A 27,239-nucleotide genomic window follows, 5' to 3' on the forward strand; every position below is an offset into this window, starting at 1 on the left:
AAAGCGTGCGAAGATATGGCCGATTTGTAGTAATAGAACTTTTGCCAATTGATAGAGAATGGTATTGCAGCTTCTAGGATGTTGGAGCCTAGGTGAATCTCACAGAAGCAGCACATTGGAACGCTCTATGTCCTGAACCCCAACACCTCCAACAGCATGTGGGATCTTTGTAAGCTGCAACCATGTGATCTTTTGCAAGTCAATTGAAACACATACCCTGCACCTTCCTTTTGTAGTTCACCATTTTCTGCTAGGAACTAGCGGACTGCTGAGAATCAACAGTGGTCCTAGGTTGACGCTCCTTCCTCCACCAGTATCTGGCCTTGACCATATGCCGTCCTTCATCACTAAAAAATTCTTCATGATCGACATGTGGCCTAAGCTCGATAGAAGGTGGCGCCCCTGAAGCAGCTACTACGGAAGCTCGACGCACCCAGCAGGGGGGCCCAAAACCGCACAGCACCGCCAAGCTCCATCAAATACAAATCAGACAGAACTATGGACAGGTGAGACGACCCACCCTGTCCAGCGGTGAAGTCCACGTACCAGGCCACTCACGCAGGTCTTGCGCTAGAAGATTTGAGTATTTTGGAGGTACATCTGCAAGGCGCAAGCACACCTCAATCCTATAGTGGATAGTAGGAGACAGACAGCCTTTGAATTTAACCCAAGTTGAAAGGATTATCTATAATTTCCATTCGAACCTTTTCTAAGCAAATAGTACTCCGCTATTTGAATCGGTACTGTCCACAATTGCCATATCGACCCTTCCTGTTTAGGTAAGTCCCCTCACCAAAAGCAATTATTCCACCAAGCAAACATCTTACTGGAGGCAAACATCTAACTCGTATCAAAGTTTACATTTTATTTTATTGTGAATGGTACATGCTCCTTTCTATCGAACTTGCGAATTCATGTTACAATGAAAATGGGCTTTGCACTAATCTCAATTTTCATTGGCAGCAGTGGCCAGCTGGAGGCAGACAGCTTGTGTGACATGGTACTAGTAACATCCAAAAGGACTGGCAGATGATAATCATTAGCCGTTCATGTTGCTATGATACAATCGCCTCTCAGTTCGCCTGAATGAATAGCGTTACAGCATGAAATCTCAGCAAGTCTGCCACATATGAGATATGATCATGACATTTCAGTGTTTTGCTTGAAATCGGGTGAGGGATAAAATTTCAGTCTGAAGAATCTTCAATTAGGAGACCATTTGGTACATATCTCCCTGTCGTTCTCTGTGTTTTGAACCTTGGAACTCCCGCATCAGCTATAATCCATGTTGCACATATTCACAAGAACCCTACCCTGCTCATTAGTTGCATAGACAAGTTACAGACTCCGGTGTTCAGTTGATCTTAGGCTTTGGCCTCCTTGGTCGTAGAAGAAACCAAAGCAACAAAAAGACCGCTAGAAAAGCGGGAAGAGTTGTCAAGTCTAGCTGCACATCCAGTTTTCTTTCACGAGTGCATTGGACAGGGTGTAGATATGAAATGGTAGAGTTCACAGCACTAGAAAATCTGAAAGAAGCAACACTACAATTAAGAATAGCGAAAAATTTAACTAATCAGGGGCCAATATTCCAGTTTTCAAGCTAGAGCTAAGCAGGGAGAAAAAGAGAAAAGAATACACAGTACAAAAATGCGGCAGAAAAAGAAATGTGGCTAAACATCTATTGATATTTTTGCGAGGGTAAAACATCTATTGATGACAACCACATATAATGTATTTGAAGATATTTACATGCAAGGATAAATGCAAAGTACACTATTGCAACAATCAAATCCCAATAAGTGTTAAAAAACCAACAGAAACCAGCCAGTTTTCAATCCGGCGAGCTCTGATTTTTGGTACCCCATTTCAGCTTATCAGGTCCACCCCCTAAACCCTCTAAATTTAACTTCTATACCAATAGGATAATTGCCTCTAGTTTATACCCAAACTTCAAATTTGAAACTCTACAAAATTTGAAAACTAAAAAACAAGGTTGATCCCAAGCACCCCTAGAGTCTAAAATGGATTGTCCACTTCACTCTTTTCTTGTCTCATTTAATACATCCCTGGCTTGAATTCTTTTTGCAGGTGTCTGAACTATATAGCCCCCAGTGTTCGGTACTCCCTCCGATCAAAAATATAAGTCGTTTTAGACTTAGGGCATACTAATTAAAGGAGTGTGTGAAATAACCATGCCTACCCTTCAATCATTGACCCTTCAGCAATAAATTAGAGTAGGTGGGAGTCATTGCCTTATTGAAGATGTTGGCAAAAGTTCCCATTTACTTGTTCAACTAAATTAGGGCAAAAACAAAAGGAAAAAAAGATGACAACATGTATCAAAAGAATAGAACGACTTGTATTTGGTGAAGAGTGGGGAATGCTAAAATGATTTGCATTTTGGATCAGGGGGAGTACAGGAAAATTGTTTTTATTCCACACAATTGGCAACCTTCCTCTACAAGTACACAGAGTAGCAATTTTGTTACGGTATTTACACTTTGCTTTGCTTCATTTATGGGTTCGAAATTTTCCCAAACATGACACAAAACCGACTTGCCAGGATTTTGAAACAAAACTCGACATAAAGAAACACTTACACTGACAATCGTTATTTTATCCTAGCAAACTGTGCACCAAACCCACCTAAATTCGATATGCAAAAAAAAAAAAAAAAAAAAAAAAACCCTACATCTTAATATCACTAATGTACCTGAATTTCAGCTTACCAATTAACATATGTAAGAGGATAACTGAAATGTTTCAGTCAAGCAAGTTTTTTTAACAACAAATGATACCTCAACAGACGATAGAGCTACTTCACAAACTAAACGAAACAAAGCAAGTAAAATGAAATTTGATTACAAGTACTATATTAGTGAAGAAAGCACATGGATTACTGACCCATGTGAAGCATCCTCAAGCATCGACATAAGTTTCACAGCATCCCCATATCGCAATCCTTTGGACATAGCTGATACCTAAATAGATACCAAAACATAAGCCCCCGTAACACAAAACAAAGAAGAGAAGGCACATCTGAAAGCATCTTACCCTTCTCCACAAGCTAACAACAGAATTGTACTTTTCAACCATCACACTTTCCTGAGCCTTCAGAAGCTTGAAGCCTTTTTCAGCTAACAATTATTAAGGTTCTTCAAAGAAAGAATTATTGAGAGCAAGCAATGCAAATATATTAACACGGTTAGGAGGATTTTTTCTTTAATTGAAGGTAAACCCCCAGTTTCCAAAGAAGCTGAGCACTCCCGATGGGGTTTGTATTCTTCAAAAAGAGCAACCCTGGTGGGTTTGAACCAACAACCCTCCACTATATAAACCAAGTGCCTTATAAGTTGGACCACCAATTGGTTGACAGAGTAAGCATTCTAATATATTCCTGCAAAGAAGCTTAGCTAATTTCGCTACACAGTATTTATTTTAGATGCTACAAGATCAACTCATGATTCCATTCCTGCTTTTTGAAAATTAATATTCAATCCATTTCACAATATGTCCTTAACTACCACATGCACAAACCAAGGAGGTGTTAAGTCTCAGAAAAAGTTAATGTGAAATGACTACACATACCTTTGTTAAATGACATGCTACAATCAATGGACAAATATTTTGAAACAGTGACTCCTGAGTAAAGGGACATGTAATATGAAAAAGGAGTAATCATTTGACCTGGATGAAACCATTATACCAATCCATAGTGGTTCTGCTCAAATCATTAGTACAAAGCACGGCTCAGGAATAGAGCTCCAAGAAAAAACAGCTAACGAGCAAGTAGAATCACAAGGCCCTACTAGTTCATATGGGAAAATGCATAACAGCATAAGGCGATCGTCCCTATTCACAAAAGAAAAAACACTGCCCAAAACTGAATAGTGAGAAAGTATAGACAATTATAAGGATACTAGTCCGCTCTGTTACCAATCGCTGAATTGCTGAATTGACCACTTGTATGGACTCCTCCACTGAAGTAATAATATAGTTACGAGCAATCACATCTTGCTGCAACTCTGAAAGTTGCCAGCCTTGAGAAGTAATGGACAAGGGATTACAACCCACAGACCAGGTCCAGTCCTAGAATTACGAAGAAAGAAGGGTAATGAGTTAGATTGGACTATTGTATTTCAAGAACCAGATCATAGAAGGAATAGGAATGTGCTTGTGAATTACACTGGTAAGCAAGTAAAAAGGCGGATAAAAGAATGGAGAAATGACAACAGCACTGCTAACACATCACGAGGAAAATTCACTAAGTAACAGAGAAATAAAACTAACTCATAAACAAGTATGATGGGCAACTGGACACAATAAAGTAACAACTGAAGTCAAATATATTTAATGCTACAAATTCTTCCTTGACATGACTTTACATACTCCTGACTCAAAAATAACTTGATCACCGAGGAGGAACTAGGTGACATTGAATATAAGAAATAGGTACACAAATTCGAGTTGAAGAGGACTCGAACCTAGGTGGTGGAGGTGTACACCCACACCTCCCACCAACTGAACTAGGCTCAGTTCCTTCGGACTCACATATGCAAGGATAAGTAACTTGATCAATATGAAAAACCTCAGAAGTATCTGACATAGATTGCAGCATTTTCTTTACATGCATCCTCCAACTGCATATATAAGTTACTTTGTACTTGTGCACATGAATTACGGAAGTAACGAAGGGCATGTATGGATCCTTCGCCTAACCATGCTTAGAGCAAGGCTAGGGGGAAGGATGCATATTTGGTCCCCTTGCCTAGCCTTTCTTTTGGGCACAGTGAGTAAGAAGTACCTTGCTTTTGAGGGAGAGTCAAATTGGCTCCCTCCACAAGCAAGGTTTTCCTAGCAATGTTGGGCAAAGAAATCAAACATGGATCAAATGACCTTGTTTCCCTTCAGTTATTCAAGCATTGGACAAGCTAACTTATTTATTCATGAGAGTGACTTACAAAAGCAATTAGAGGGAGTTTTTTTTTTTTTTTTTTGAACAGACGGAGTGTTTGGATGAGCATGATTCTTGAGAATTTTGGGATTTAGTTCAAAATTGAAGTAAATCCCAAAGACTCTAGCTATGTGAATAGACATGATGGAATAAAAAGCTACATGGTATGGAAATTTATCAGAGACATAAGTTAACACAGTATACAAAATAGTAAGTTTTCATGGATCACAGCAAGAGCGTCATTAGATTGTAGGAACTGTGTGTGGCTACACAATGCTACATAATTGAACTATTGTTGGCTACTGTTACAGACAATGCATGTAGTCATTCAAAGTCCAATGGGTGCAAGGTTCAACCCATGGTGCTCAAAAGGCAGAAGGAGCAAGCAATTGATGCAAATATTGGGAATTCACAGATTTTGCAGCTGACAATATTGGTTACCCATTAGTTACCAACTAGTGAAACCAATATAATATATAAAAGGGCAACAAACCTCAACTGCAGTTTCATGAGCATGGCTATAAACCAGATGTGAAGGAAGTAGACCAGATATATACTCAGCAGTTGCAGCAATGGCGGCTTTAACTGGTTTCCTGCTTGCCAATAAATTATGTTGCATTAATACAGTTGCATCAAATGAAAAATCAGAAAATCAATAGAATTTCTTGATAGGACAAGATTTAAGACTTCCTAATCCAAATTTAGTCGGTTGGAACTATAATAATTTTGTTATTCCGAAAGCATTTCGGTAAACAGAAATTTGATGAACTTGGAAGGAAGATACGACGAAGGTAACATTTGAGAAATCTAATCAATAGAGCAACTCTGAGCTTCAAAACTAGAACTACAATTGACCAATTCCAGCCAATTTGTAAGAAGTTCATAAAATTCCAATTGTTAATCAGCATCTACTCATATGGAACTAGTTAAAATAGCATAAGGAAGAACAAGACGCACCATGAAATAACAAAACTGATTGATGTCACAACAAGCCAACAACATTCATATTTACAGCCTAAATCTAAAATTGACAAGTAAAATGGATATATCTTTGATTTCAGTGCATAGATATGCTGAAGAATTTTCACATCACAACATAATAGGTGTCTGAGCAATATCCAAGCGGTAAATAAAGAAGAAACAGGAGATTGATGCTGATTCTGCCTTGATGCCACACTGCCATTATGCATGGCCAGTTGGTCACACTTGTGGCATAACTATAATGTGGACAAGTTTGCTGTTTTTGACCTTGTGACTACAATGAAGTCACAGAGTTGAATGTTGCAAACTTGAAAACCTGACTTATGATCACAAATCAGACAGCGGCCTAACATTTTTGTGGCATGTGAATCAAAGTGTATTGCTTAAGTTTTGCAGCACAACTTAGGGCCAAAACAAACAGTAGCCAAATACAACGCATCCTCTGCAGGCCCCAAACTTAGGCTCTAAGCTACCTCCTACTCGAGCTGCCACCCCTACACTGGCTACATCCTGGCCTCCCTCTACCACCTGCATCCTGATGGCACCGCCAAGAACAGCAGACGTAGTGCCAGCATATCCTCTGCAGGTGGGCCCTCCCGAGCCTCCTCTGCTCTGCCCTGGTTGTTCTCCAGTGAGTCGATGAAATGTATTTGTTAGATGTGAGTTGGTTTAGCATCGGGTTCAGAGTAAGGATAGTCGAAGCTCTCAATCTCAAGATAATAGGCTATGCAAGGTAGTGGTACGAATGCCAGTGTTGGTAGTAGTTGTATGAATCATGTTTGAAAACTGGTGCTTAACTGATGGATTTTCTCGTTGCAGAATGGCAAACTGGGTAGTTTTGTGACTATTGTCCCCCTCCTAGATATGACACGTGAGGAGTTGGAGCAGCCACGTCTGGAGCAGAAGACCAATCGGTAGTGTTAGTTATGCTTGACTCATAGTGGTTAAGATTATGTATCAACTATCGTCATGTAATGCGGTAATGCTTGACTATGGTTCCCATTTTTTTAAAGGAAGAAGTCCAAATAACCATCTAAACTTTGGTCCGGAGTCCGTCTGACCCCCCCTGAACTACAAAAACATGAATCTAACCCTCTAAACTTCATTATCATGTTCAAATCCCCCCCCCCCCCGAACTGTTTAGGTGGGTGATTTTGTATCTGTGGTGCTTTGTCACCATGGAATTGCCACTTAGGCTGCCAGCGTGAACAACTATATGATTATTTGCAGCCTTCTGTTTTGTCAATCATAATTTATTTTCCTCAGTACTATAACTTAAGAATTGTTCACTGGTGGCCACATCGGCTGCGTCGGGCGCTCAGGCGACACGGGGGGGGGGGGGGGGGCGACCACCACCTCTAGCCCAACTCTCCTTCGCCGCGAGCTCGATCCGGCCGTCGCCGCCTAGCGACACCTCAAAGCCGGGGCGCCGCGGTTTCTTCCCCCTCCCTCCCTTCCTTCTCCTCCCCTTCCTTCCTTCCCCTCCCCTCCCCTCCCTCCCCCGCCCCAATTGTGCTTGCTCCGAGCGGATCTATCACCGCTCCGACCAGATTTGTGCTGTCCTTCTCCAGATCTACCCCTTCAGGCAGGATCCGCACGGGGGCCTGTGCGTCTGCTCACCTTGCCGCCGGTGTGCTGTTCGTACAGCTCCGGTGGCGGGTGGTGGACATGCGGCCTCTATGCGGCCTTTGGATGTCGGCTTTGCTTCTGGCCCCCGGCTGGCCGTCCCTGGTGGGCTGATTTGGCCAGTTGACTCGGTGCTGTCATCCTCTGGGCGTCGGTGCGGTGTGTCTGATAGAAGATCTACCGTTTGCACTTCCCTGCTTTGGTGCTGCCCGTCGGTCTTCGTTGCTGCTGGATGAGGCTCCGCCCCCGGTCGTCCTGATCGATGCGTTGTGCCTGTGTTGTGTGCTTCTGGTTACTCTGTTGCAGGTGGATGTTCTCGTCGACCCATCGAGCCTTAGCGTTCCTCAGGTTGTGCCGTGGCTGGGGGAATCTTGGGTGAAAGCCCTAGCAGGCGTCTTGCCATTACCGACGACGGTGACACCGACAGGCGTCATAACCTCCATGGAGGCGTCGTGTCGATACTTCCCCCACGAGATCTCTCCGGGTGAAAACCTTGTCCGACTTTTCGGACGAGCGACGGCGGTTCCTCTACCACTTCCTTCTTGAAGGTGTCGTTTCGGAGAATCTCTATGTTCTTTGTTACAATCAACACCACTTCTTGCAAGGCACACCATCCTCCTTCGTTGTCCCCTTCTAGACGAGGCCTTCCATCACCTTTTGGCGCTTCGCGACAATGGCTACGCTCCGACGGTCCCAGGACCCTTTCTTTGCGCTTGTGGTTCGGCATGGGGGCTGCCGACCGTGTTGAGTTGTCAGGCGTGGGAGCAAGGCTCCGCCTGCGAAGTTGTCGGGAAGTTCTGGTCGAGGTGCTAGCTGGGCGCAGTGTTGGCGGGTTAGCGTCATCAGGTATGGATAGTTGTATGCTGTTTTTTGTGTTCGCCGGGTTGTTTGTCGCTCTCCGTGACGAGTCATCTGGTTGTCAGGGGGGTTTGGGTTTCTCTTCTTTTCTTGTGTTACGCGTGAACTGGGTTCCGCGGGTTGTATCGTTTTGCTTGTTATGGTTTTCAAGCCCGGTTTCCCTTATAAACTGGATCACTTCTCTTCTTAATGCAATAACACGCAGCTCTCCTGCGTGTTCGAGAAAAAAAAAACATAAGAATTGTTCTAAGATACCCAGTCCAAGATAGAAGATTCAAAGCAGCCATCCTACAAGCAATCAGCATGATGTTAATTCAGTGCAATGTTTGAACAACAGAATTTTAGATTTAGGCACATCTTAAGTTCTCTTAAGTTACGCATTGCAAATTCAGCATTTGTCACCATGCCACACGCTGATGCTAATCAGGATGGGACTACACTACAATACAGCATCTAAATGACAAAAAAGAATGCAATTTCTTCACAATTTTTTTGGATAGGTAAAACCCCAAAATCACAATACTCTCAAACCTGTGATCAATCTGGGGCTCATAAGATACGGATTCAAACAATTTTAGCCCAAAATCTAGGGTTCATGGAGTCTTGACTCATCTCGATCAAGCCGTGATCATGCGGAGCTTCATGCAATCATTTCTTCATTGCCACCGTTGGATAGAGAAGCCGGGAGGGGAAGGGATCATCGAGGATATTGCAGAATTGTCGAGGGGGGCGGGTCGAGGAGAAAGCAGCCTCGTTGGTCGCGGTAGTCGTGGACTTGTTGTGCCACCACGAATCGTCGAGGAGGGAGGAGCAAAACTGACGTCTGATGGATGCGACGCGAAGAGACCACCGCCCCAAACCTTTTAACTCCTCCTAGCCTAGCCACACTGGCAGCAGACATGGCAAAGCAGGGATAATAGAGCGCCACAAATGCAAAACCGCCCACCTAAACCAACTTAGAGGGTGATTTGGACATGATAACGATGTTTAGAAGGTTGGATTCATGGTATTATAGTTCAGGGGGTTAGGCGGAATCGGGCCAAAGTTCAAAGGGTTATCTAGACTTCCTCCTTTTTAAAATATGAATACCATATCGGTGTATCCTTGTTTTTAAGAAATTTCGCATTGCCATACCCACATCGCGTATTGGGGTAACTTAACCCGAACCAAGTGCACATTAATTGCGGCCATAGTTTGGGTTGGTAATGAGAATTATGAAAGTTAATGGTAGGATTCTTGCGCATCTTAAAATGAATGAAATCAATTCCTAAATCTTTCATCTATCATTTTTACAAAGAAATAATGATATGATGCGGCAGTACATGGAAGAGGCTAAGACTAGAATATTGTAGAACATAGATTGCTAAGGGAGTGTGTTAGCACCTGTGTTTTCATGAAATTACAATATGATATTAGCAATCTTACCTCAAATCCCATAAGATGGGCCTCCCATTGCACTGTAAGTGGCTTTCCCAAGCATCATCATCTGACTGAACTACTACAACCATGTTTGAGAGAGCCTTGGCTTGATAATGTTTGTCCAGTAGTAGGGGTTCACTATGTATGAACCAGAATATCGGGATCTCCAATGTTGACCTGTGATTTGAATGTCCCCCTGCATATAGAAACGAAATGTAGCTTACAATAATTTGTCATCTTATAAAACAAGACAGGCCTGGGAAGTAACAGTGATTGATACAAATGCACTACAACATAGTAAAGATTTGTTCCATTTCTCTTCCAAAAAAACAGCGGGAATGATAATTTCAAAGACAGATTAACCAAGCAGTTCATGAACTTGTACACTTCCATTTCAGCGTTAAACAATCAAAACAGTGTGACCATCACACAAACCCTTGCATATTGTAATAAAGTCCACAGATTACCTTGTCATATGGTGTCATGATACTTGGACCGTTAGGGGTAAACACCACTGGGAAGATAGAGAGAGACGTAAAGACTACTTGATTATTGCTTACTTGATATACATGCTGTATGCCCCATCATATAGAGCTGGATCACTCCTAACAAGTAACAACTCATCTAACAAACCAATCTAATCAACTAGCTAATCTTATCTCTAAGACCCTAACAACTCAACTAACTAATCTTATCTGTTATCTCTTGCTGTGCGTGCTGCTGTTCTCCTTTGTGCACCTCCTCCATGGCCTGGCTGCCCATGGCCACTACATATTGTTCAGCATCTTATGTACGACTTGCACCTGGCAACCATAGTTATAGGAACCAGACCAGGAATAAACAGCCTGTTAGTCAGTTCACAGGCTTGACTGTTGGTTTACCTGTTGAACATATTTTACAGTAATTTTTTCTACAAATTTCGAGGATCCGCATGACCCTTTATATCTACATCATGCCAGCATCCTTTGAGATACATCCAAACTGGCATCCCCAATTGGTTAGTTGGTGCCATTCCACTCCGAACAGGAAAGCTGAAGGTTCGAGCCCTATATTCTTCTCCGGGTAGAAGAAATTTGCTGATTTACATGGAAGCAGACACAATTGTGTGCTTTCAAGAGCCAACCGGTTCAGTTATAGCCATTTGATTTGAGTGCTTCACTAAAACTAACTGGTCTTCCTGGTTTTTTCCGATTCACATGCTTAGACATTTGAACCTGAATGGATCAGTGGCGCTGACTATGGCTAAACTGCCCACCCAGCCCAAGTTTAGTGACTAAGCTGAAAACCGCAGACATCGCTTTGCAAGCTTCCTAGAAAAGAAGTGAACAACTATCACACCCGCGTGCACTACTAAAAACAAGGTATACAAACACACTCTTTTAAGATCATAACTACCTGCTGAATGAAATTATTCAGAGCCGGCAGCCTTCCATCTCTAGATCATAAAAAGCACATAAAGAAGAATATATAAATACCTTTAAGTGAACTATGCTCACTTAGTCTCTGTAGCTGATGTTGGAGAATAGCAGAATCAAGGTATGTATGAACTGTTGACTTATAGGTGCCATTGACTAACAGAAGTGGCACTGCAGCTGCGCGACGTGCCATTGAAAACGCCATCATCAATGCTGGTTCCTCTGACAATGACAGCCTAAATATGGACATGCATAATTTGGATACCTTAATACTGGAAAAGAGGTTAACATATTTTATACTTACAGCAAGTTTTTAGTCTTTACAAACTTTATTCAAGATAGTTTCATAGGATATCAAGATAGACATCAGAAGCACACATTTATGGTCGGTTTTCCTGGAAAAAAGGGAATCATTCTCCCATTTGATTTTTTTAGAAGCACAACTCATCAAATTTAACAATAGTGAATGAGAAACACACTGTTATTAAAATAAAGGGTTCACCGTATAATAAGGGAAAGACCAAGGGAAAAACAGTAGCAACAGAAAATTATCTGTAGAATCACATAGGCAAGCAAAAGGAAAGCACTAACAGTAGTTTAGCAGAATAAATAATATAAATTCTTACTACAGATCACTTCTGCAATTCTACAAGAATTATAATCTTAGAAACAAAACTTACAGTCCTAAATGATTAGAATTGTAGAAAACGCACTTAGTAGCTGATGGAATGGGGCAGATTTGGCATACTTGGAAAATGGGGGGAAAACAAGAACTCTCATACAATGAAACAAATACAACCGCATAGGCTTGTCTGGATATTGAGACAATATGTAATAAACACCTCAAGAATCTAAATCAAGGGGATAGCGAAAAGATGTGGGAGAGGTCCAGAGGCTGTTTACTAATACTTTTAAAATTGTTAATCTAACTAGGTTTTGGTTATTCACTGATTTTAAATTGTTCCAAATGAGCAGTTAGAATTTAGAAAATCATAGAAAAATAATCTAGCCAGATGCATAAACTTTGATGTATAATTTCCATTTCGATTAGTTTTAAATCCTCTAGTACAAGTAATATGACTACAGATTAAGATTGAGGAAATGAAGAACACATACATGCGCTGGGTAAACATTGACTTCTGGTATCGTAATAACACAGAACTCAGGCTCTCTGTGATGGATTTTACATTAACAGGCAACTGCTTTATATTCCTGAGTTTCTGTAAAAGAAAAAGGTCAAAAAATAGAAAGATACAATGTGAGGACGTAGGTTTATTGAATTTTAGTGGATGTACAAAATATAAGCAACAAGAATTTACCTCTTGTGTCACAAAGTACAACTGAAATGATAACTTCTCGTAGTAATGGTGTGCTTTATGAGAAACAGAAGGAGCAATTACATGCCTCATAGAACCCAATAACATTGATCCAAGTTGTGCAAGAAATGAATCACGAGCTACTGTGTAACTATGATGTTCCTGGCATCAAAAGATTGAACTCCATCATTATAAGTTTGATTAATACCTACACATTAACTTGTGAATTTTTTGTTGACCAGCTTACAAGAGAAATTGTATTGACCGCGAAATTTACATTGACTGATACATAGTAGTGTTTGGACAAAGCTAACCTCTGAAGTATCTCTAAATAAGTTCCAGTTTTCCATTCTCTTCAACGCATCAAGAGCTTTCTTCTTGTTAATTTCATCAGAATCTCCAGTATTGTAACCCTCCAATTCATTTTTCAGGTCATGCATCCTCTCATCAAGTTCTGCGAGTAACCAAAAATACAGTTTCTTGTTGGCAAGGGGTGAAATTTTTATGGAACAAGAAAAAAAATAAGAACTGTACATAACACAAACCCAGATGCTACCATAAACTCAAAGCCTCAACAAACAAAACAACAATGATAATTATAGATTTTGTAAATTTAATGAGAAAACATGGTTAAATTATAAAAACGAGAAACAAGGGATATAGCTCTTTAGAACAAAAGGAATATTATTTGTGTATGGCGATTGGTAAACTTCTAACAGTGGATACTAGGTCCATATCATCTCAGCTCCAATGAATCAAATGTCATACATCGAATGATAGATCAGGTCATATGTTCCCATGCCAGATTTGGAAGTTATATTCAAGTTCAAGATATTTGAGTATTTGTAAGGTTAGAAGTATAGTTTTGAACTTGTGCGGGCCCATGTCGTCTGAGCTCCGTTGAACCAACAGGTGATATGTTCCCATACAGAATCCAGAAGTTATATTTAAATTCAAGATCTTTTGAGTTGTTTTGGTTAAAAATGTAGCTTTGAAGTCAAATTATATATAATGCAATCAAACCCTAAAAGCAACCAAGGTAACTAAAATGCATTAGTAAATCATATTCTAAATTTTTGCATTAAAATCTTCTAATTACATTACTCCCTCTGTCAATAAATACAAGTAATTTTTACTTTTCACAGTCTCCAAAACAAGACTTTTGACCATGGTGTTTTATTGTAATATACAATTAAAAAATGATGAGAACTTTTTTGTCTCAAACGCATAGGAGAGATTCGTGTCATTTCATTAATAGAAGAAAAGAAGACAGCTTACAACTCCAAACCACCCCTTATTAGGAAAGTATTTTCCAATCCATGTACATCTTCTATATATTAGTGGTCAGAAATTATAAGTTTCACTGTACAGGTCCTACTGAAACCTCTATATAGTCGAGTAGAAGGAAATACATTATGTATATGTATCCATCAGTACTGAGATTATGCACTATTTTGCAATGATCTAGTTCTTATATATTACCTAATGCATGTATAGGTCAGTCTGTTTCCTCTTGATTCACCTTTTTTTTTTTTTTGCCACTGATGTGAAACAATGAGCCATCTAATTCTACAATGAGTTGGCATCCTCAGCATATTTGATATTTCCATTCTGTCTCATCAATTATTCTCTCTAATAAATCTTCTACGATGTTAATTGGTAAAAGGATTTTCCTGTGACGAACATACTGGACAAATATCTGATGAAATATCACCCATATCAAGTAATATGCCAGTCCATGTTGTTAGATATATATGTAGTTGGATGTTATTAGCCCTTAGTATAGGGGTTCTTTGTATATGTACACAGCTGTACATTAGCCCTTGGAGGTACTGGAATACAATCCGAGTTGATCATTTCTATCATGGTAACAGAGCTTTAGCAATGTTCTCATCCACACCGGACCTTCCATCCCCGCGGCCGGCGTGCCGCCGACGAGTCGCCGGTGAGCCTCCGCCGGCCGCGGTCAAGCAGCTCCACCTTCTTCCCTCTTCCCTTTCCTCGTTCCTTACATTACCCACCCGATCCAATACCCTTCCGCGCGGGCGCCACCGTCGCCGCTGAGGCGTGCTTGCTCTAGCTCGCCACCGCCTTCCACTCTCGTGCCCGCTCGCATCGTCCGCTCCCGATGCACCGCCGCCTACAAGGAGAGGGATAGCCCGGCTCCGCCTTCGCAACACGTGTGTCAACAATGAGAGCCGCCGCCCCTTCTTCGACCCGTGTTGTGTGCTCGATTTGCTCAAGGTTGCTCCTGCTATGCCCCACCTCTCCACAGGACACAGCCACCCGATCCGTGCTCCCCTCCTCTCCTCCTGCTGCTGTGTGTTGTGGTTGCTGCCTCTAGTGTGCTATGTGTGTTGTGTTGTGTTGTAAAGAGACACTTGAGGAGGAATGCACACCATCGAGCATGGCCACTCCGCTTCCCTTGCAGACCACCCCCATCGTCAGGAGTGGGCGGCACACATGTAGATCATCCTCGATAGCTATCGCCTGCTAGGACACGTCACGGGTACAAGGCCCTATCCTCCGACGTCCGTCCCACCGACGTCATCAGCGGCATCGTATCCTGCCGTAGTGGATGGAGACGAGGCTGCCACAAAGGCGGCTAATGATGCCTTTGCTATTGACACTACGGATGCTCAGGAGGCTTATCAAGCTGCTCTCGATGCTCTAGAGAAGTGGCGTGCCGATGAGGCTCAAGTGAAGGCCATGCTCGCTCATAGTGTCAGCCATGACATTTCCATGGAGATCATCAAGCTCCCTAGCTCGCGGGCGATCTGGATGTACCTTGAAGAGCACTATCACCAGGGTGGTGAGGCTCTCTACTACTCCTTGCTGGGGCAACTTGCGAGCCTCCGGTAAGGTGACTCCACTATGGACATGTCAAAGTATTGAGTAAGGGGGCGTCCTAGCTAACCAGCGCAAGGCTTGCACAACCAGCCTCCTTGACCCTAGCTCGCATCGTGAGGCTACTTCTCATCCTGATTGGTAGCTTGCTATGGCAGAGGAGCTCACTGCCCTTCAGCGCACTAGTACTTGGGACCTTGTTCCCCTACCTTCTCATGCTCGGCCCATCACTTGCAAGTGGGTCTACAAGATTAAGACCCGCTCAGATGGCACCATTGAACATTACAAGGCTCATTTGGTTGCTCGTGGTTTCCAACAGGAGCATGGTTGTGATTATGATGAGACATTTGCTCCTGCCGCTCACATGACCACTGTTCGCACACTCATTGTTGTTGCTTCAGTTTGTCAATGGTCCATCTCCCAGCTTGATGTCAAGAATTCATTTCTCAATGGAGATTTACATGAGGTATACATGTATCCACCCCCAGGTCATTCTACTCCAGCTAGGCATGTTTGCCGTCTAAGACGTGCCCTCTATTGACTCAAATAAGCACCTTGTGCTTGGTTGAGCGCTTCACCTCTATCATCACTGCTGCTGGATTCTCTGTTAGTGCTCATGATCCAGCACTCTTCGTTCACACTTCCTCTCGTAGAAGGACGCTCCTTCTCCTTTATGTTGATGACATGCTCATCACTGGGGATGATCCTCAGCACGTCTCCTTTGTGAAGAAGCGTCTTAGTGAGCAATTCATGATGTCTGATCTAGGACCACTACGATACTTCTTGAGGACTGAGGTCACCTTCACGCCTAATGGCTACTACCTCTCCCAGCAGAAGTACATTCAGGATATCCTGGATCGTTTTGGGCTCACAGATTATCGCATTGCTAAGACTCCTATGGAGCTCAATCTTCAGCTTCATGCTACTGACGGTGAGCCTATTGAGGATCCTACTCGCTATCGTCATCTTGTTGGGAGCCTGGTTTATCTCGGTATCACTCGTCCTGACATTTCCCATGTTGTTCATATTCTCGGTCAGTTCATGTGTTCCCCCACTTAACTTCACTATAGTCATCTTCTCCGAGTTCTTCGCTATCTGCGAGGAACCATCTCATGTTCGCCTATTCTTTCCACACTCTAGCTCACTGCAGCTTCAGGCGTATTCTGATGCGACCTGGGCTAGTGATCCCTCTAATCGTCGATCTCTTACTGCCTGTTGTGTTTTCCTTGGCTCCTCTCTCATTGCCTGGAAGACTAAGAAGCAGACTGCAGTATCCCGTTCGAGCGCCGAGGCTGAGTTGAGAGCTATGGCGTCGGTGAAAACTGAGATCACTTGGTTGAGATAGCTTCTAGCTGATCTTGGTGTTTCTACTCCGAGTCCTACTCCCCTATTGTCGGACAGCATTGGAGCGATTAGCATTGCCCGTGATCCAGTAAAGCATGAACTTACAAAACACATTGGAGTTGATGCTTCTTATACACGTTCTCAAGTGCAAGAACGTGTTGTCACCCTTCAATATGTGCCTTAAGATTGCAGCTTGCTGATTTCTTCACCAAGTCGCAGACCAGGGCGCGTCATATGTTTTATCTTTCCAAACTCAGTGTTTATGACTCACCATGAGTTTGAGGGGGGTGTTAGATATATATGTAGTTGGATGTTATTAGCCCTTAGTATAGGGGGTTCTTTGTATATGTACACAGCTGTACATTAGCCCTTGGAGGTCCTGGAATACAATCCGAGTTGTTCATTTATATCACATGTTAGCATATGTGTGCCAGTCCAATAATGAAATGATATGCTGTATCAGTACTGTTTAGTGATACAATTTAGAAGCTTGGTATATACTGTTACATATTTCATTTAAGGCATTTTCTTTCTTTCACTCTGACCAATAAACAAAAGGAAAGAATAATTGCAACTCAGAAGACATATATCAACTACAAGCCTACCACTATGTAGAATACTTCAAAAAAATAACCAAACCTATGGTCACCGAAAAGTACCTTTGCAAAGGGCAAGCTGTACCCTTCTTCCCACACAATGCTTGAAAGCAAAAAGTTCATAGACATCAATCTCTGCCAATAGGATATCCACAGCATGGTAATCCTGAACAAAAAAATAAATAAAAAATTGAGATTCCACACACAAATCTATTACTACTTCAAGGTGTGACTACAATATATACAAATGACTTATTGGACCAGCAGTAAGTGAATCATGGAGGCAGCTAGCGGAAGTATTGAGTACCACACAGAAGACAAAAAAAAAATCCTACACTCCCAAAGTTTTCTGCCCCCACTCTCTCCTGCTCCCAAAGCTCTCGCTCAAAGAAAGAATGAAATACAGGTGCTTCTAGAAAAATGTAGTATACCTCCCCAAAGGATGAAAATCTCTCTCTGATTGTATCTTGCAATTTTTCTTCCGCTTCTTCTTCTGTAACTTCTGCATATGATCAACAACAATCACTTCATGATGGACAAACAAGCCCCAGTAGGCTTTTACTAGCTTCTTTCAAAGGATTCAATCAGACCATTGAAATGAGACCAGACATGTAATGTTCATCATTTCCATTAGTCAATTTACTGGGTTTCGGTGTATTTCTATGTTTCGCCGAAGAGCTGTTTGAACCCTCACAACTCACATCAAGCTGACAATTACCCAAGATTTAACAGGACACAACAACCTCAAAACAGATACAGCAACTAAAAGATGCCTACAATAATATCCAATCTTATAAAGAAAGAGAAGACATACCTGAACAGAGACAACAAATTAACTATATAAGGCTAGGCGAAAACTGCAGGCGACTACTAGAGGTGCATTAGAGAACATGCTAACCGCTAAGGAAAACTAATGAGAGAACTATTATTTGAAATACTTAATATACAGAATAAAGACAAAGTACGCTATACATAACAATGCATCAGTATGCAGAGTATAACAATAGATAATAACTGAAATAAAATAAGCACAGAAGGTTTGACGGGAAAAAGTGACCTGCAACAGCCCCAACAGTCTTTGCAACATTTGGTAGACTAAGTTCTGTACGAACACCATCACCGCCAACAGAAGGGCCCCAGGCAAATGGCCCTGCACTCAGATCAATAAAAGCAAACCTGAAAATAAAGCTTCGATTAGAAGAAAGGGACCACTCTAACCTCAATTTTGGAAAGGCATTAGCAAAAATCATATCAGACCTGTCTCTGCCAATCCATATATCCGTAAGGCATTGACCATGGAGACCCTTCAAATCACTAGACTGTAGTGCACTTTCTAAAATGCCATGCAGCTCATCCTTTGTGCCATGTAATATCTAGTAAGAATACATTGTTAGGTCCATATATGGAAAGAATTTTAATTTAGTGTACCAAGATAAGTGTGCCACCTGAACGGCTTTGTCATAAACAATGTCATCTTTACTTTTCCCTTCCTTCAGCAGCTCAAAATTGGTTAATGCTTCCTTGCATTTCTTTGACCAATCCCCCTGTAAAAGAGATGTGTAAAGCATTCTGTTAGGTTTTTTGTTATATGTAATTGCCAAGGGCCTCAAGGCTTGTGTTCATCTTCATGCAGCTTCTTCAAAATACAAGGGAAGTGTCAAGTGATATAAACCAAATGCGATCTAACAATCAAGTCCACAAGTCACAAGGTCAAAAGGTCAAGCAGTCAACAACTCATGAAAAGTGTATCAACTAAGTTCAATGGTTGAGTCGAATGGACCGAACCAATAAACAGTTGATTTTGCAGGTACAAAAAACTCAAAAATAACAATAACAATTAAAACATACCATATCCATATTGTCAGTTGTGGTCCATGAAAATGATGATAGAGGATGGCTTTCGTACAAGGGCCTTCTATTGACTCCCTTTTCAATATCTGCTTAATACAGAGAAGCAAATAAGTACAACAAGAGGGAAAAGATTAAATTAACTACTGCATGTCAGATTGTTGTTTTCGTGGTGGGTATTATCTGCAAATGGATTGTTACTGCACAATATACAACATTTGACTAAATGCAACATTATGTTTCTCAAATGGAGGCACGATATGCAATATTTGACTTGATCCAATTCACACAAATCACCTTGCACATCAATTAACGTGCAATTGAGGCCCATGAATGGTTAATCGTAGGGCTTTGGAAGACTACTTTGATTAATGTTGAAACTAAGCATAGAACCTACATATCGAAAAAGATAGGACACAAAGCATGTAGGTGCCGTATTTTTCCCCTTCTATTGATATGAATGTTGGGGCACATTCTATGCTAGTGTTGACTGCAGACAAGTAGACAAAAATGTAATTATGTAAATTATTTCACTCTACAGAAAGATGAATTCGTTATCAAATGAGTGCAAAACAAATTGTTGTATGGATATTATGTGAAGGTCTCACAATAAAGTACATGATTTTTCAAGCAAACAAAAACCTTCAAAAGTTACAAGGAAAATATGTTAATTGTAGCATCACCAACATATACAACTCAGCATTACTAGATCTGTTTACTTGGTGTGGGACAAATGCATGGTGTCCAAAAATCTTGATAACATTCACTATCAAAGGGATAAGTAGACAATTTGCAATCATCAAATCTATTCCTTTAATTTGCAGCTGCACCCACCAACTTAAGATGAAATATCTTAATCCATCGCAGATATAAATTTTTTCTTATGATCCATATATGAGTGAACATAGTAGTTATATATCCATATACATTTTCACCATTGATGACACAGAAATTCAGAAATAAGAATATAAACAAGAAAGATAATATTTACCAAGAAAGAGTTTGTTGTCACTTTTAGATTGGAGTATCCGAGTTTGCAGAGTCTTATTCTGAAAAACAATCACTAACACATCATGGTCCACAACAGTACACCTTTACTCACTGAAGAGTAAAGAGTAAAATACATCCAAGATTAATTGGGAAAGTCACAGCAAAATAAACATGAGTTTGTGCAGTAGCTCTGTATAGAAGAATGAAATGGTGTTCCTTCGACATGAACAACGAAAAAGGTATAGTATCGCATAAGCAGCAGCAGACAAGCATATGTAACAACACCTGGGGTCCCAGAGAAATTTTGTATAATAAAAGGTATAGGACATCAACGCTGTGTCTCTAGTACAAGGTGACAGAAAACCTTATTGCAGAAACATGTGCAATTGATGGATAATATAGGTATCCTTTTCTTCTAAGAAAGTAGCCTAGATATTGAGTAAACATCATTTTCATTTCCCTCCCCTATCTGATCTGAAACTATTTACTAAAAGATACAGATTTAGCACCTCAAACAAAGGAAAAGGAATCCTGTGAACATCCTGGAGGGAGCTTTGCTGCTTTGGTGTGGGTAATCTTAAATTCTCTGGTGATATAACCCTTAATCCAAGTAGATGAACTGATTATCAATAATATTATATGCTAACATTTTGATTGCTTCTAAGGCAAGTGAAAACTAAGAGGTAGCTTAAAGGTAGTTCAGTTTTTTGCAAACTCAAATCTACAAGTCCAGCATGTATTATTAAATTCAGCATCCCAAAGTTATAGCTTGAATAGAAGAACTTTTAGCAAGATATAACTATCAAGAAAAATCATGATATCCTCTTGTCACCAACAGCTCTCACCAAAAATATTTAATTCGCAAGAAGTATCATAATAACAATGTGAACACCCAAGAGATTTATGAAACCGAGAAGATATAGTCACAATGATGTTCGTCAAACCCTAACAGGAAGTCTGATAAAGGATGCCAACATACCTCCCTGAGCAAGTTGATCTCAGACTCGGAGAAACCTTTCCTGTGAAAACAGATGGCACATAAAATAAGCAAATGAATATAGAAACAGTTAACGGATGCTCTATTCATTGCCAAAGATGTACTATACTACTATTACACTTGAATGATGGAAAAACACAGGGAAAATGAACAAAACACTATGCAGAACGCTGTGTGCAAATCGATAAATATTTTAAAGGCTTTCACTTTTCTTCCATCCGAGCAACAGGATTTGAATATATTTTAGAAATAAACTAAACTAAGATTATGGAAGAACAATAATTTAATTAATTAATTGATGGATAACAAAAGGATTACCTTACTATGTGAAAATAAGTTGTACAACAGTAAGTCATTTAAACTTTAAAGTAAATCAAACAGCAGAACACTATTTCTAGCAAATTTCAGATTTGTGTCTTTCTAGCATGATTCTGGGTCAGGCTAGCATACTACAAGATTAGTTTATACTGATGCAAGCTTTTCAATTCGAAGCTACAGATACAATGGCTAACTATTATTCCCTCTGTTCTCGGATAAGCAAAATTTTCTTAGTCTACAAGGTACAACTTTGATAACTAAATTTATAACAATGTGTTAGTAAGAAATAATGATACTAGGACGGTAACTTTGACGGTAGACTATAATCAATTTTCGGTCAGTCAGCCAGCCACCATTGATTATTTTAACTGTACTACCAGTCAATGCTATGGAAGTTTGACCACATGATTTCATAACATCACTTATTTCAGAATGGAGGAAGTAAACTGTACAATTGTTGATAAGAGTACAGAGGCAGCATTCCGATTTACTTGTAATAACTACAAAAACAGAAAATATTGACTATTGAGGCCACATTCCGACTTTTAACAGTTACAGGAGTTAAAAAATATTGAACTCAATTCCGGCTATTACACTTATGGCAAGTTGTTCTGAGTTCCAAAATCTCAGATACTAGATCAAATAGAAAGAAGTGGTGAGGGCATGACATGGTAGCATACCAAAATAAAAAGGTGACCAGTTTTTATTCTCATAGTTAGTAAGCTTCTAGGAAGTTTCAAGTATCCACGTTACAGCAACGAAAATCAATATAAGTTATTTGATTGCATGACTTGTCTCATTGGAGGGCATATTACGTCTACATCAGATACAACAATCTACAGACAAAAAAACATATTTCTTAGTCAAACTGACTTATTTATGTAAGACTAATAAAAGAACATTTAAGGACTACCATATGCATTGTTACCATTCAACCACAAAATATTTCAAATTACCAAAATAGAGGTATTAGCTCACAAGATTATATGCATAATTTCAAAATATGAATTTTTCATAGTCATATATACAAAGGATAGTAACTGAAGAGATAAACTGAATGCTGATAGAGGTATTCAACACAAGTACACAACAGGAAACGTTTATTAACAAATATCGGGGCTCTTTAATTAATACTTTTATTATAATGTGCCATGTCCATCTATATTCCAGATATCTACTCTTTTGCAAAGAAGCAACTTAGTCTAGCACATAGTCACCAGAATTCCAGGTCGATGGCATCGAGGAACAGGATCGAGGGACAGGGGTCGCGGATGCCCAAAAATATGGGTCGAAGGGGTACTGTCGTTCAGAACGATAGTTTGTAACATGGTCGATGACCCCTGTTCACTGGGGTCGATAACATAGCAACAGGCCGATAACCTACTGTCCAACTAAAGACTTCAGCCCACAGTTAGCCTTTCAACCCACTATCCAGCCAATATAGCACACTACAGCACCCTCATAACTCCCTCAGCCCGACTCCTCCTAGGCCCTTCTACGATTCCATCCCCTTCCTGATGCTCCGGCGCACGCAGCCGCTGCCGTCACCTGTAATCCACGATTCCAAAGCAGCAGTTGCTTCATCCTCCCCAATCTCCGCATCTCTCGTGCCTTATCTCCCTCAAGAACAAGCAGCTCAACCCCGGCGGCAGGGAAGACATTCAATGGTGATGTACGAGAGTGGGAGAAAAAGGACCGGCAGCGGCGGCAGCAACCTGTGAGGACCTGCGACGGCGGCGGCGAGGACCTGCAACGGAGACGGATATGGTCAGATCCATCTCGTCCCTCTCCACATCCTCTCCTCGTCCTCCTGCTTCCCATGCGGCGTCCCTCCTGCGACCCCGTGGCATCTCGGATCCGGATCCGGGTCGCTCGACCCGGGGTCATGGAACACGGCATCGACCCTGTTTCCGGTGACTATGGTCTAGCAGATCCTAGCTCACAATTCAAATTTCACACCAATTCTTTAGAAATATTTTGAGTGGAATAATTTTCTCTTGCATTGAAGTTAAACTACATATAGTGTAGATTGAATTTGAAATATTTTGAATGGGTTGCAGCACTACAAAGAAGACCCAATTTGTTCATACGATCAAAAGTTACCAGAAAATGAAAGCCTTCATTTTTATGAGAAAGGTGTCACTCTAAATATAAACAAGTGCATATTTGCAGCATCCTATTACATCAGTTACACATGATTCATGGTAATGGAAGTGTTCACAGACTCACCGGTAACCATAATTAATACTCTTGCCAATAGGCTTGGGATTAAGAATGAAGATATTGTAAGCTTCTTGTATCTGAAGGTGATCAGCAAGAGTAGAAAATATATGTTCCATTTGAGCACTATCCACTTGCAAAAATCCCTCCTCATTTTCTCTGTACAACATACAAGGAAAAAATGGATATTTTTTGTCAATGGATAGTGGAAGTGCTGGCAAATGTGAGGTAGCATCATTGAAGTAATTACAAAGGCCACTGCAAATGGGTTCTCCATGATCTGCATGGCATGCAGTTAACATAAAATGTCTATAATGTACCCCTCGGTTCATAAAAATATGACATTCTAGAAACTAACACGGTCTCCAATATGAAACTTTGATCAGTACTTTTTATATCAAGATGATAGCAGAAAATGTAAAATTACTCTTCATGAAAATATTTTTACTATTTCCATATGACTAACCCAAATAGTTCTTTTGAAATTAGTGTTCAAAGATATAAAGGTTTCACTGCATGCTTTCTAAAACATCATACATTTACTAACGAAGAGTATATATTTTAGAAAGAAAGAAACTACAAACACAACACTATAGGTATAAGTTACATATTAGTTTGTGTGTGTACCCCCAAGGTAGCATTTGCAAAGAAAATAAATGTGCAGAAAAAATGTGAATACTTAAAAAAGGATATTCTTTCAAAGTTTTTAATCGCCAAGAAACAGCAAGACTAAGGTTCATTTGAACGCACAGGCATGCTATACGTTGTCATAATTGGACTAAAGCTACTTTTGTCGAATGCTTGCACTTACATTTTTATGTGATACAGTACTTGTGAAATTTCACCAAATTGGTGGATGAGCGATATGGAAAAGATGTGCATTTCAAGAATATCAGACCTGGAATCCGCGAGATCTTCTCTACGCGAAAGAACTTTTATAGCGTGTTCAAAAACAGATAAAACATCTTCTCCCATGTGTATTGCATGCACAGAAAAACTGCATCACAAAGAGATTGAGGTAGAACAATGGGAATTCATTCTCATGGAAGTATACAATGGCTTAATTACAGAAAATCTATTAAATAGCCAAGGAGTAAGTTGGATCAGAAATGTAGATATTCATTACTTGTGGTTCACATGGCTGACTAAAGGAAGATCATACTGCCGAAGTTTCTTAACACTTGTCTTATAGAACGGCGTAAGAACTTCGCCAACTGGAGGGATTCTTGTGTGCTCAAATATGTGATCTATTTTTGTAAACCAGCGCTCTATTTCTTCAGTTCCCAACTTAAAATCTAAACAAAAAGAAAAACTGTTAATACTTAGTACGACCAAACCAACCATAAACTTATGTGACTGCATATAGATGATTTACCGTGTCCTCCTTTTCCATCAAATCCAATAAAGATGAAGTTCACAGGGATCGAAAGATATATGGAATCAACCTCCGACAGGCTCATATAATTTGCAATATTACCTTGACATAAGAAAAGAAAAAAAATAGTGGTGAGGAGATCTCTGCTTTCTTAGATAAGCACTCAGCTGTAACTCCTACACCATCTATATTTCATGTGTGGTTCCTGATTGTTTGAGATGCACAAACATAATTTAGAATCACCTTTCCGAGTACACAACAAACTAATTATCCAAAAAAGTCCTTATGAGGAATCAATACTATGAAAGTATGAAGTTGTGGTTGCACAAACAATGATGAAAAACCCACTGCCTCACTGCAATAGCATGTTATGAAAAATATAGACATGATCGGTTTGTTGATATTGCACTATTGCAGTTGCCCTTATCAGTTGCCACATATCCTGCGAACTAATTGTTAGCTACATAGCAACCAAAACTTCTCATATGTGGAATATGTGTCAAATATAATGTATGAGTCCAATTACGTTAAGACTTGGAGAGGGTTGATTTTCTAAGACCATACAGTTTCGAATTGTTATCTCCAGGTAGCCACAACATTTAATCAACAAGCATTTGCATATCTGGACAGAAAGGTTGCTAATCTGGAATCACATATTATATCTCTACGTTAGTCACCTGTTGCAGCATTATGGTAGCGATAACTAAACCTAATTATCTTCATTCATAACCTTAATTTAGTCTTGGGATTTCATATCCACATCCCCATAAGTAAAAAGAAGGAGCTGATGAATGATCAAATATCATAAAGTACAGGTGACATGCAGGATGAAGCTAGGAAGTGCTATTATGGACTGACATAGTAGGCAACATCCTTTTATCAGCACTCTTGCATAAATAATGGCAAGAGTTCCATGGGCAAAAGTATATCAGCTTCATGCAACAGTTTTAAATTACCAGTATCACACAATTGTGACAACACCCAAAAGCGAAAAGAGATATCACTGCGGAGGCTTTGGCAGAGCAGAAAGAACCGAGCACCATGAGTCTAGTCAAAATTTCGGTTCAGCCTGTTTGAAATGTGTTCTACATTGTATAATCCCAAGAGAAAATTGTTGCAGATAGACACAAGAACCCACCAGCTCTTGTGAAGTTGAGCAAACCCTTCTTGCTGGAATCCCGCGACGCCGATCCTTCCAAGTCATCGAATTCTAAAAAAATCAACACAACCCGTCAATGTGTTACCAACCACAGGACGCAACATGCAAGTGGGAGTCCCCAACTACGAGAAGTAGAAGGAATCAGATGAACCGGACCTGTGCGGATGACGGACTCGGTCCAGAACTTGCTCTTGGGCTTGAGGTTGAAGAGCGAGAACACCGAGGAGGCCCCCGTGCCGCCGATCTTGCGCGTCCGGGTCCCCGGCGTGGACTCGGCCGCCTCCAGTGACGGCACCTGCCGCGACAGAGTGAGAGGAGGGGGGCAGGAAGGGCAAATCAACACCATTAGGAACCCTCGAAATGATCAGATCTCGCCGGGGATCGGGGTTTGAGGGGAGATCAGGATACCTGCGCTAGCAGCAGGAAGAGGAGCGGGAGCGCGAGGAGTTGGGAGGATCTCCGAAAGAAGTTCATCTCGCCGGCCGCGGTGCGGCGCGTCGGGGCGGCGGCTTACGGCAGCAGGAGGGAGACAGGAGGTCGAGGAGACCGTACACCGCCGTGGGGTTTTAGGGTTGCCCTTCTTCCAGGTCCGGTCTTCGTCGCTCCGCTAGTTCCGCGTGACTCGTCTCATCACGGCCTGCCTCGGCTTCTCCCGGTATTGTGCGCTGTCCGATCGAAAGCGGACGCTCACTATGAAGACCTGAAAAAGGACTAGGTTACTAGTACTATTTCTTTACATCTTTGACAGTTTAATTTTGCAAATATGTTAATCAAATATGGTAAGTACTAGGAATGGAAGTAAAGGTGCCACCAACTCAGTTCGAACATGGCACGGCACCGATAGAAATGACTCGGGTCGGCGTGGTGTACCTAGGCTGTCGTATAAGTTGTGGGCTAGCATGACCCACCAACAAGATCGTGTTTGATGGATGTGCCTGACGAGCTAGGTTGTTTTTTGTCCGTGCCAGGCCGAAGC

The 27,239-nt window shown here is 41.0% G+C and overlaps 1 protein-coding gene across 3 annotated transcripts; it reads right to left on the reverse strand.

The window, feature by feature from the left end:
• Window positions 1–845: 845 nt before the first annotated feature.
• On the reverse strand, window positions 846–26,943 carry LOC133918919 (uncharacterized). 3 transcript variants are annotated; one of them, XM_062363048.1, is made up of 25 exons: window positions 26,672–26,942; window positions 26,420–26,558; window positions 26,243–26,314; window positions 25,105–25,206; window positions 24,856–25,024; window positions 24,628–24,726; window positions 23,739–23,888; window positions 21,174–21,213; window positions 20,196–20,253; window positions 19,205–19,293; window positions 18,802–18,900; window positions 18,614–18,729; window positions 18,414–18,532; window positions 17,788–17,858; window positions 17,420–17,522; window positions 12,884–13,023; window positions 12,573–12,731; window positions 12,370–12,473; window positions 11,335–11,489; window positions 9,845–10,034; window positions 5,448–5,547; window positions 3,921–4,089; window positions 3,055–3,137; window positions 2,905–2,981; window positions 846–1,526 (listed from the first exon to the last, which is right to left on the reverse strand). In XM_062363048.1, exons 1-25 carry the CDS (start codon window positions 26,735–26,737, stop codon window positions 1,355–1,357), a joined length of 2,841 nt encoding a protein of 946 aa, XP_062219032.1. In that variant the 5' UTR covers window positions 26,738–26,942; the 3' UTR covers window positions 846–1,354. The 3 variants fall into 3 exon arrangements, with proteins under 3 accessions (XP_062219032.1, XP_062219031.1, XP_062219034.1); XM_062363047.1 differs by having other exon boundaries at window positions 11,314–11,489; window positions 26,672–26,941; XM_062363050.1 differs by lacking the exons at window positions 846–1,526; window positions 2,905–2,981; window positions 3,055–3,137; window positions 3,921–4,089; window positions 5,448–5,547 and adding an exon at window positions 7,492–8,629 and having other exon boundaries at window positions 11,314–11,489; window positions 26,672–26,943.
• Window positions 26,944–27,239: the final 296 nt, after the last annotated feature.

The sequence above is a fragment of the Phragmites australis genome, chromosome 5 (genome assembly GCF_958298935.1).
Source record: "Phragmites australis chromosome 5, lpPhrAust1.1, whole genome shotgun sequence".
NCBI classification, from domain to species: Eukaryota; Viridiplantae; Streptophyta; class Magnoliopsida; order Poales; family Poaceae; genus Phragmites; species Phragmites australis.

Coding starts and splice junctions, on each gene's coding strand:
- LOC133918919 (XM_062363047.1), bottom strand. CDS start 26,737: ATGAACTTCTTTCGGAGATCCTCCCAACTCCTCGCGCTCCCGCTCCTC. Junction 19,294..20,195: donor TGACAACAAACTCTTTCTTG/GTAAATATTATC, acceptor TGTATTAAGCAG/ATATTGAAAAGGGAGTCAAT. Junction 2,982..3,054: donor TTGTTAGCTTGTGGAGAAGG/GTAAGATGCTTT, acceptor GTATCTATTTAG/GTATCAGCTATGTCCAAAGG.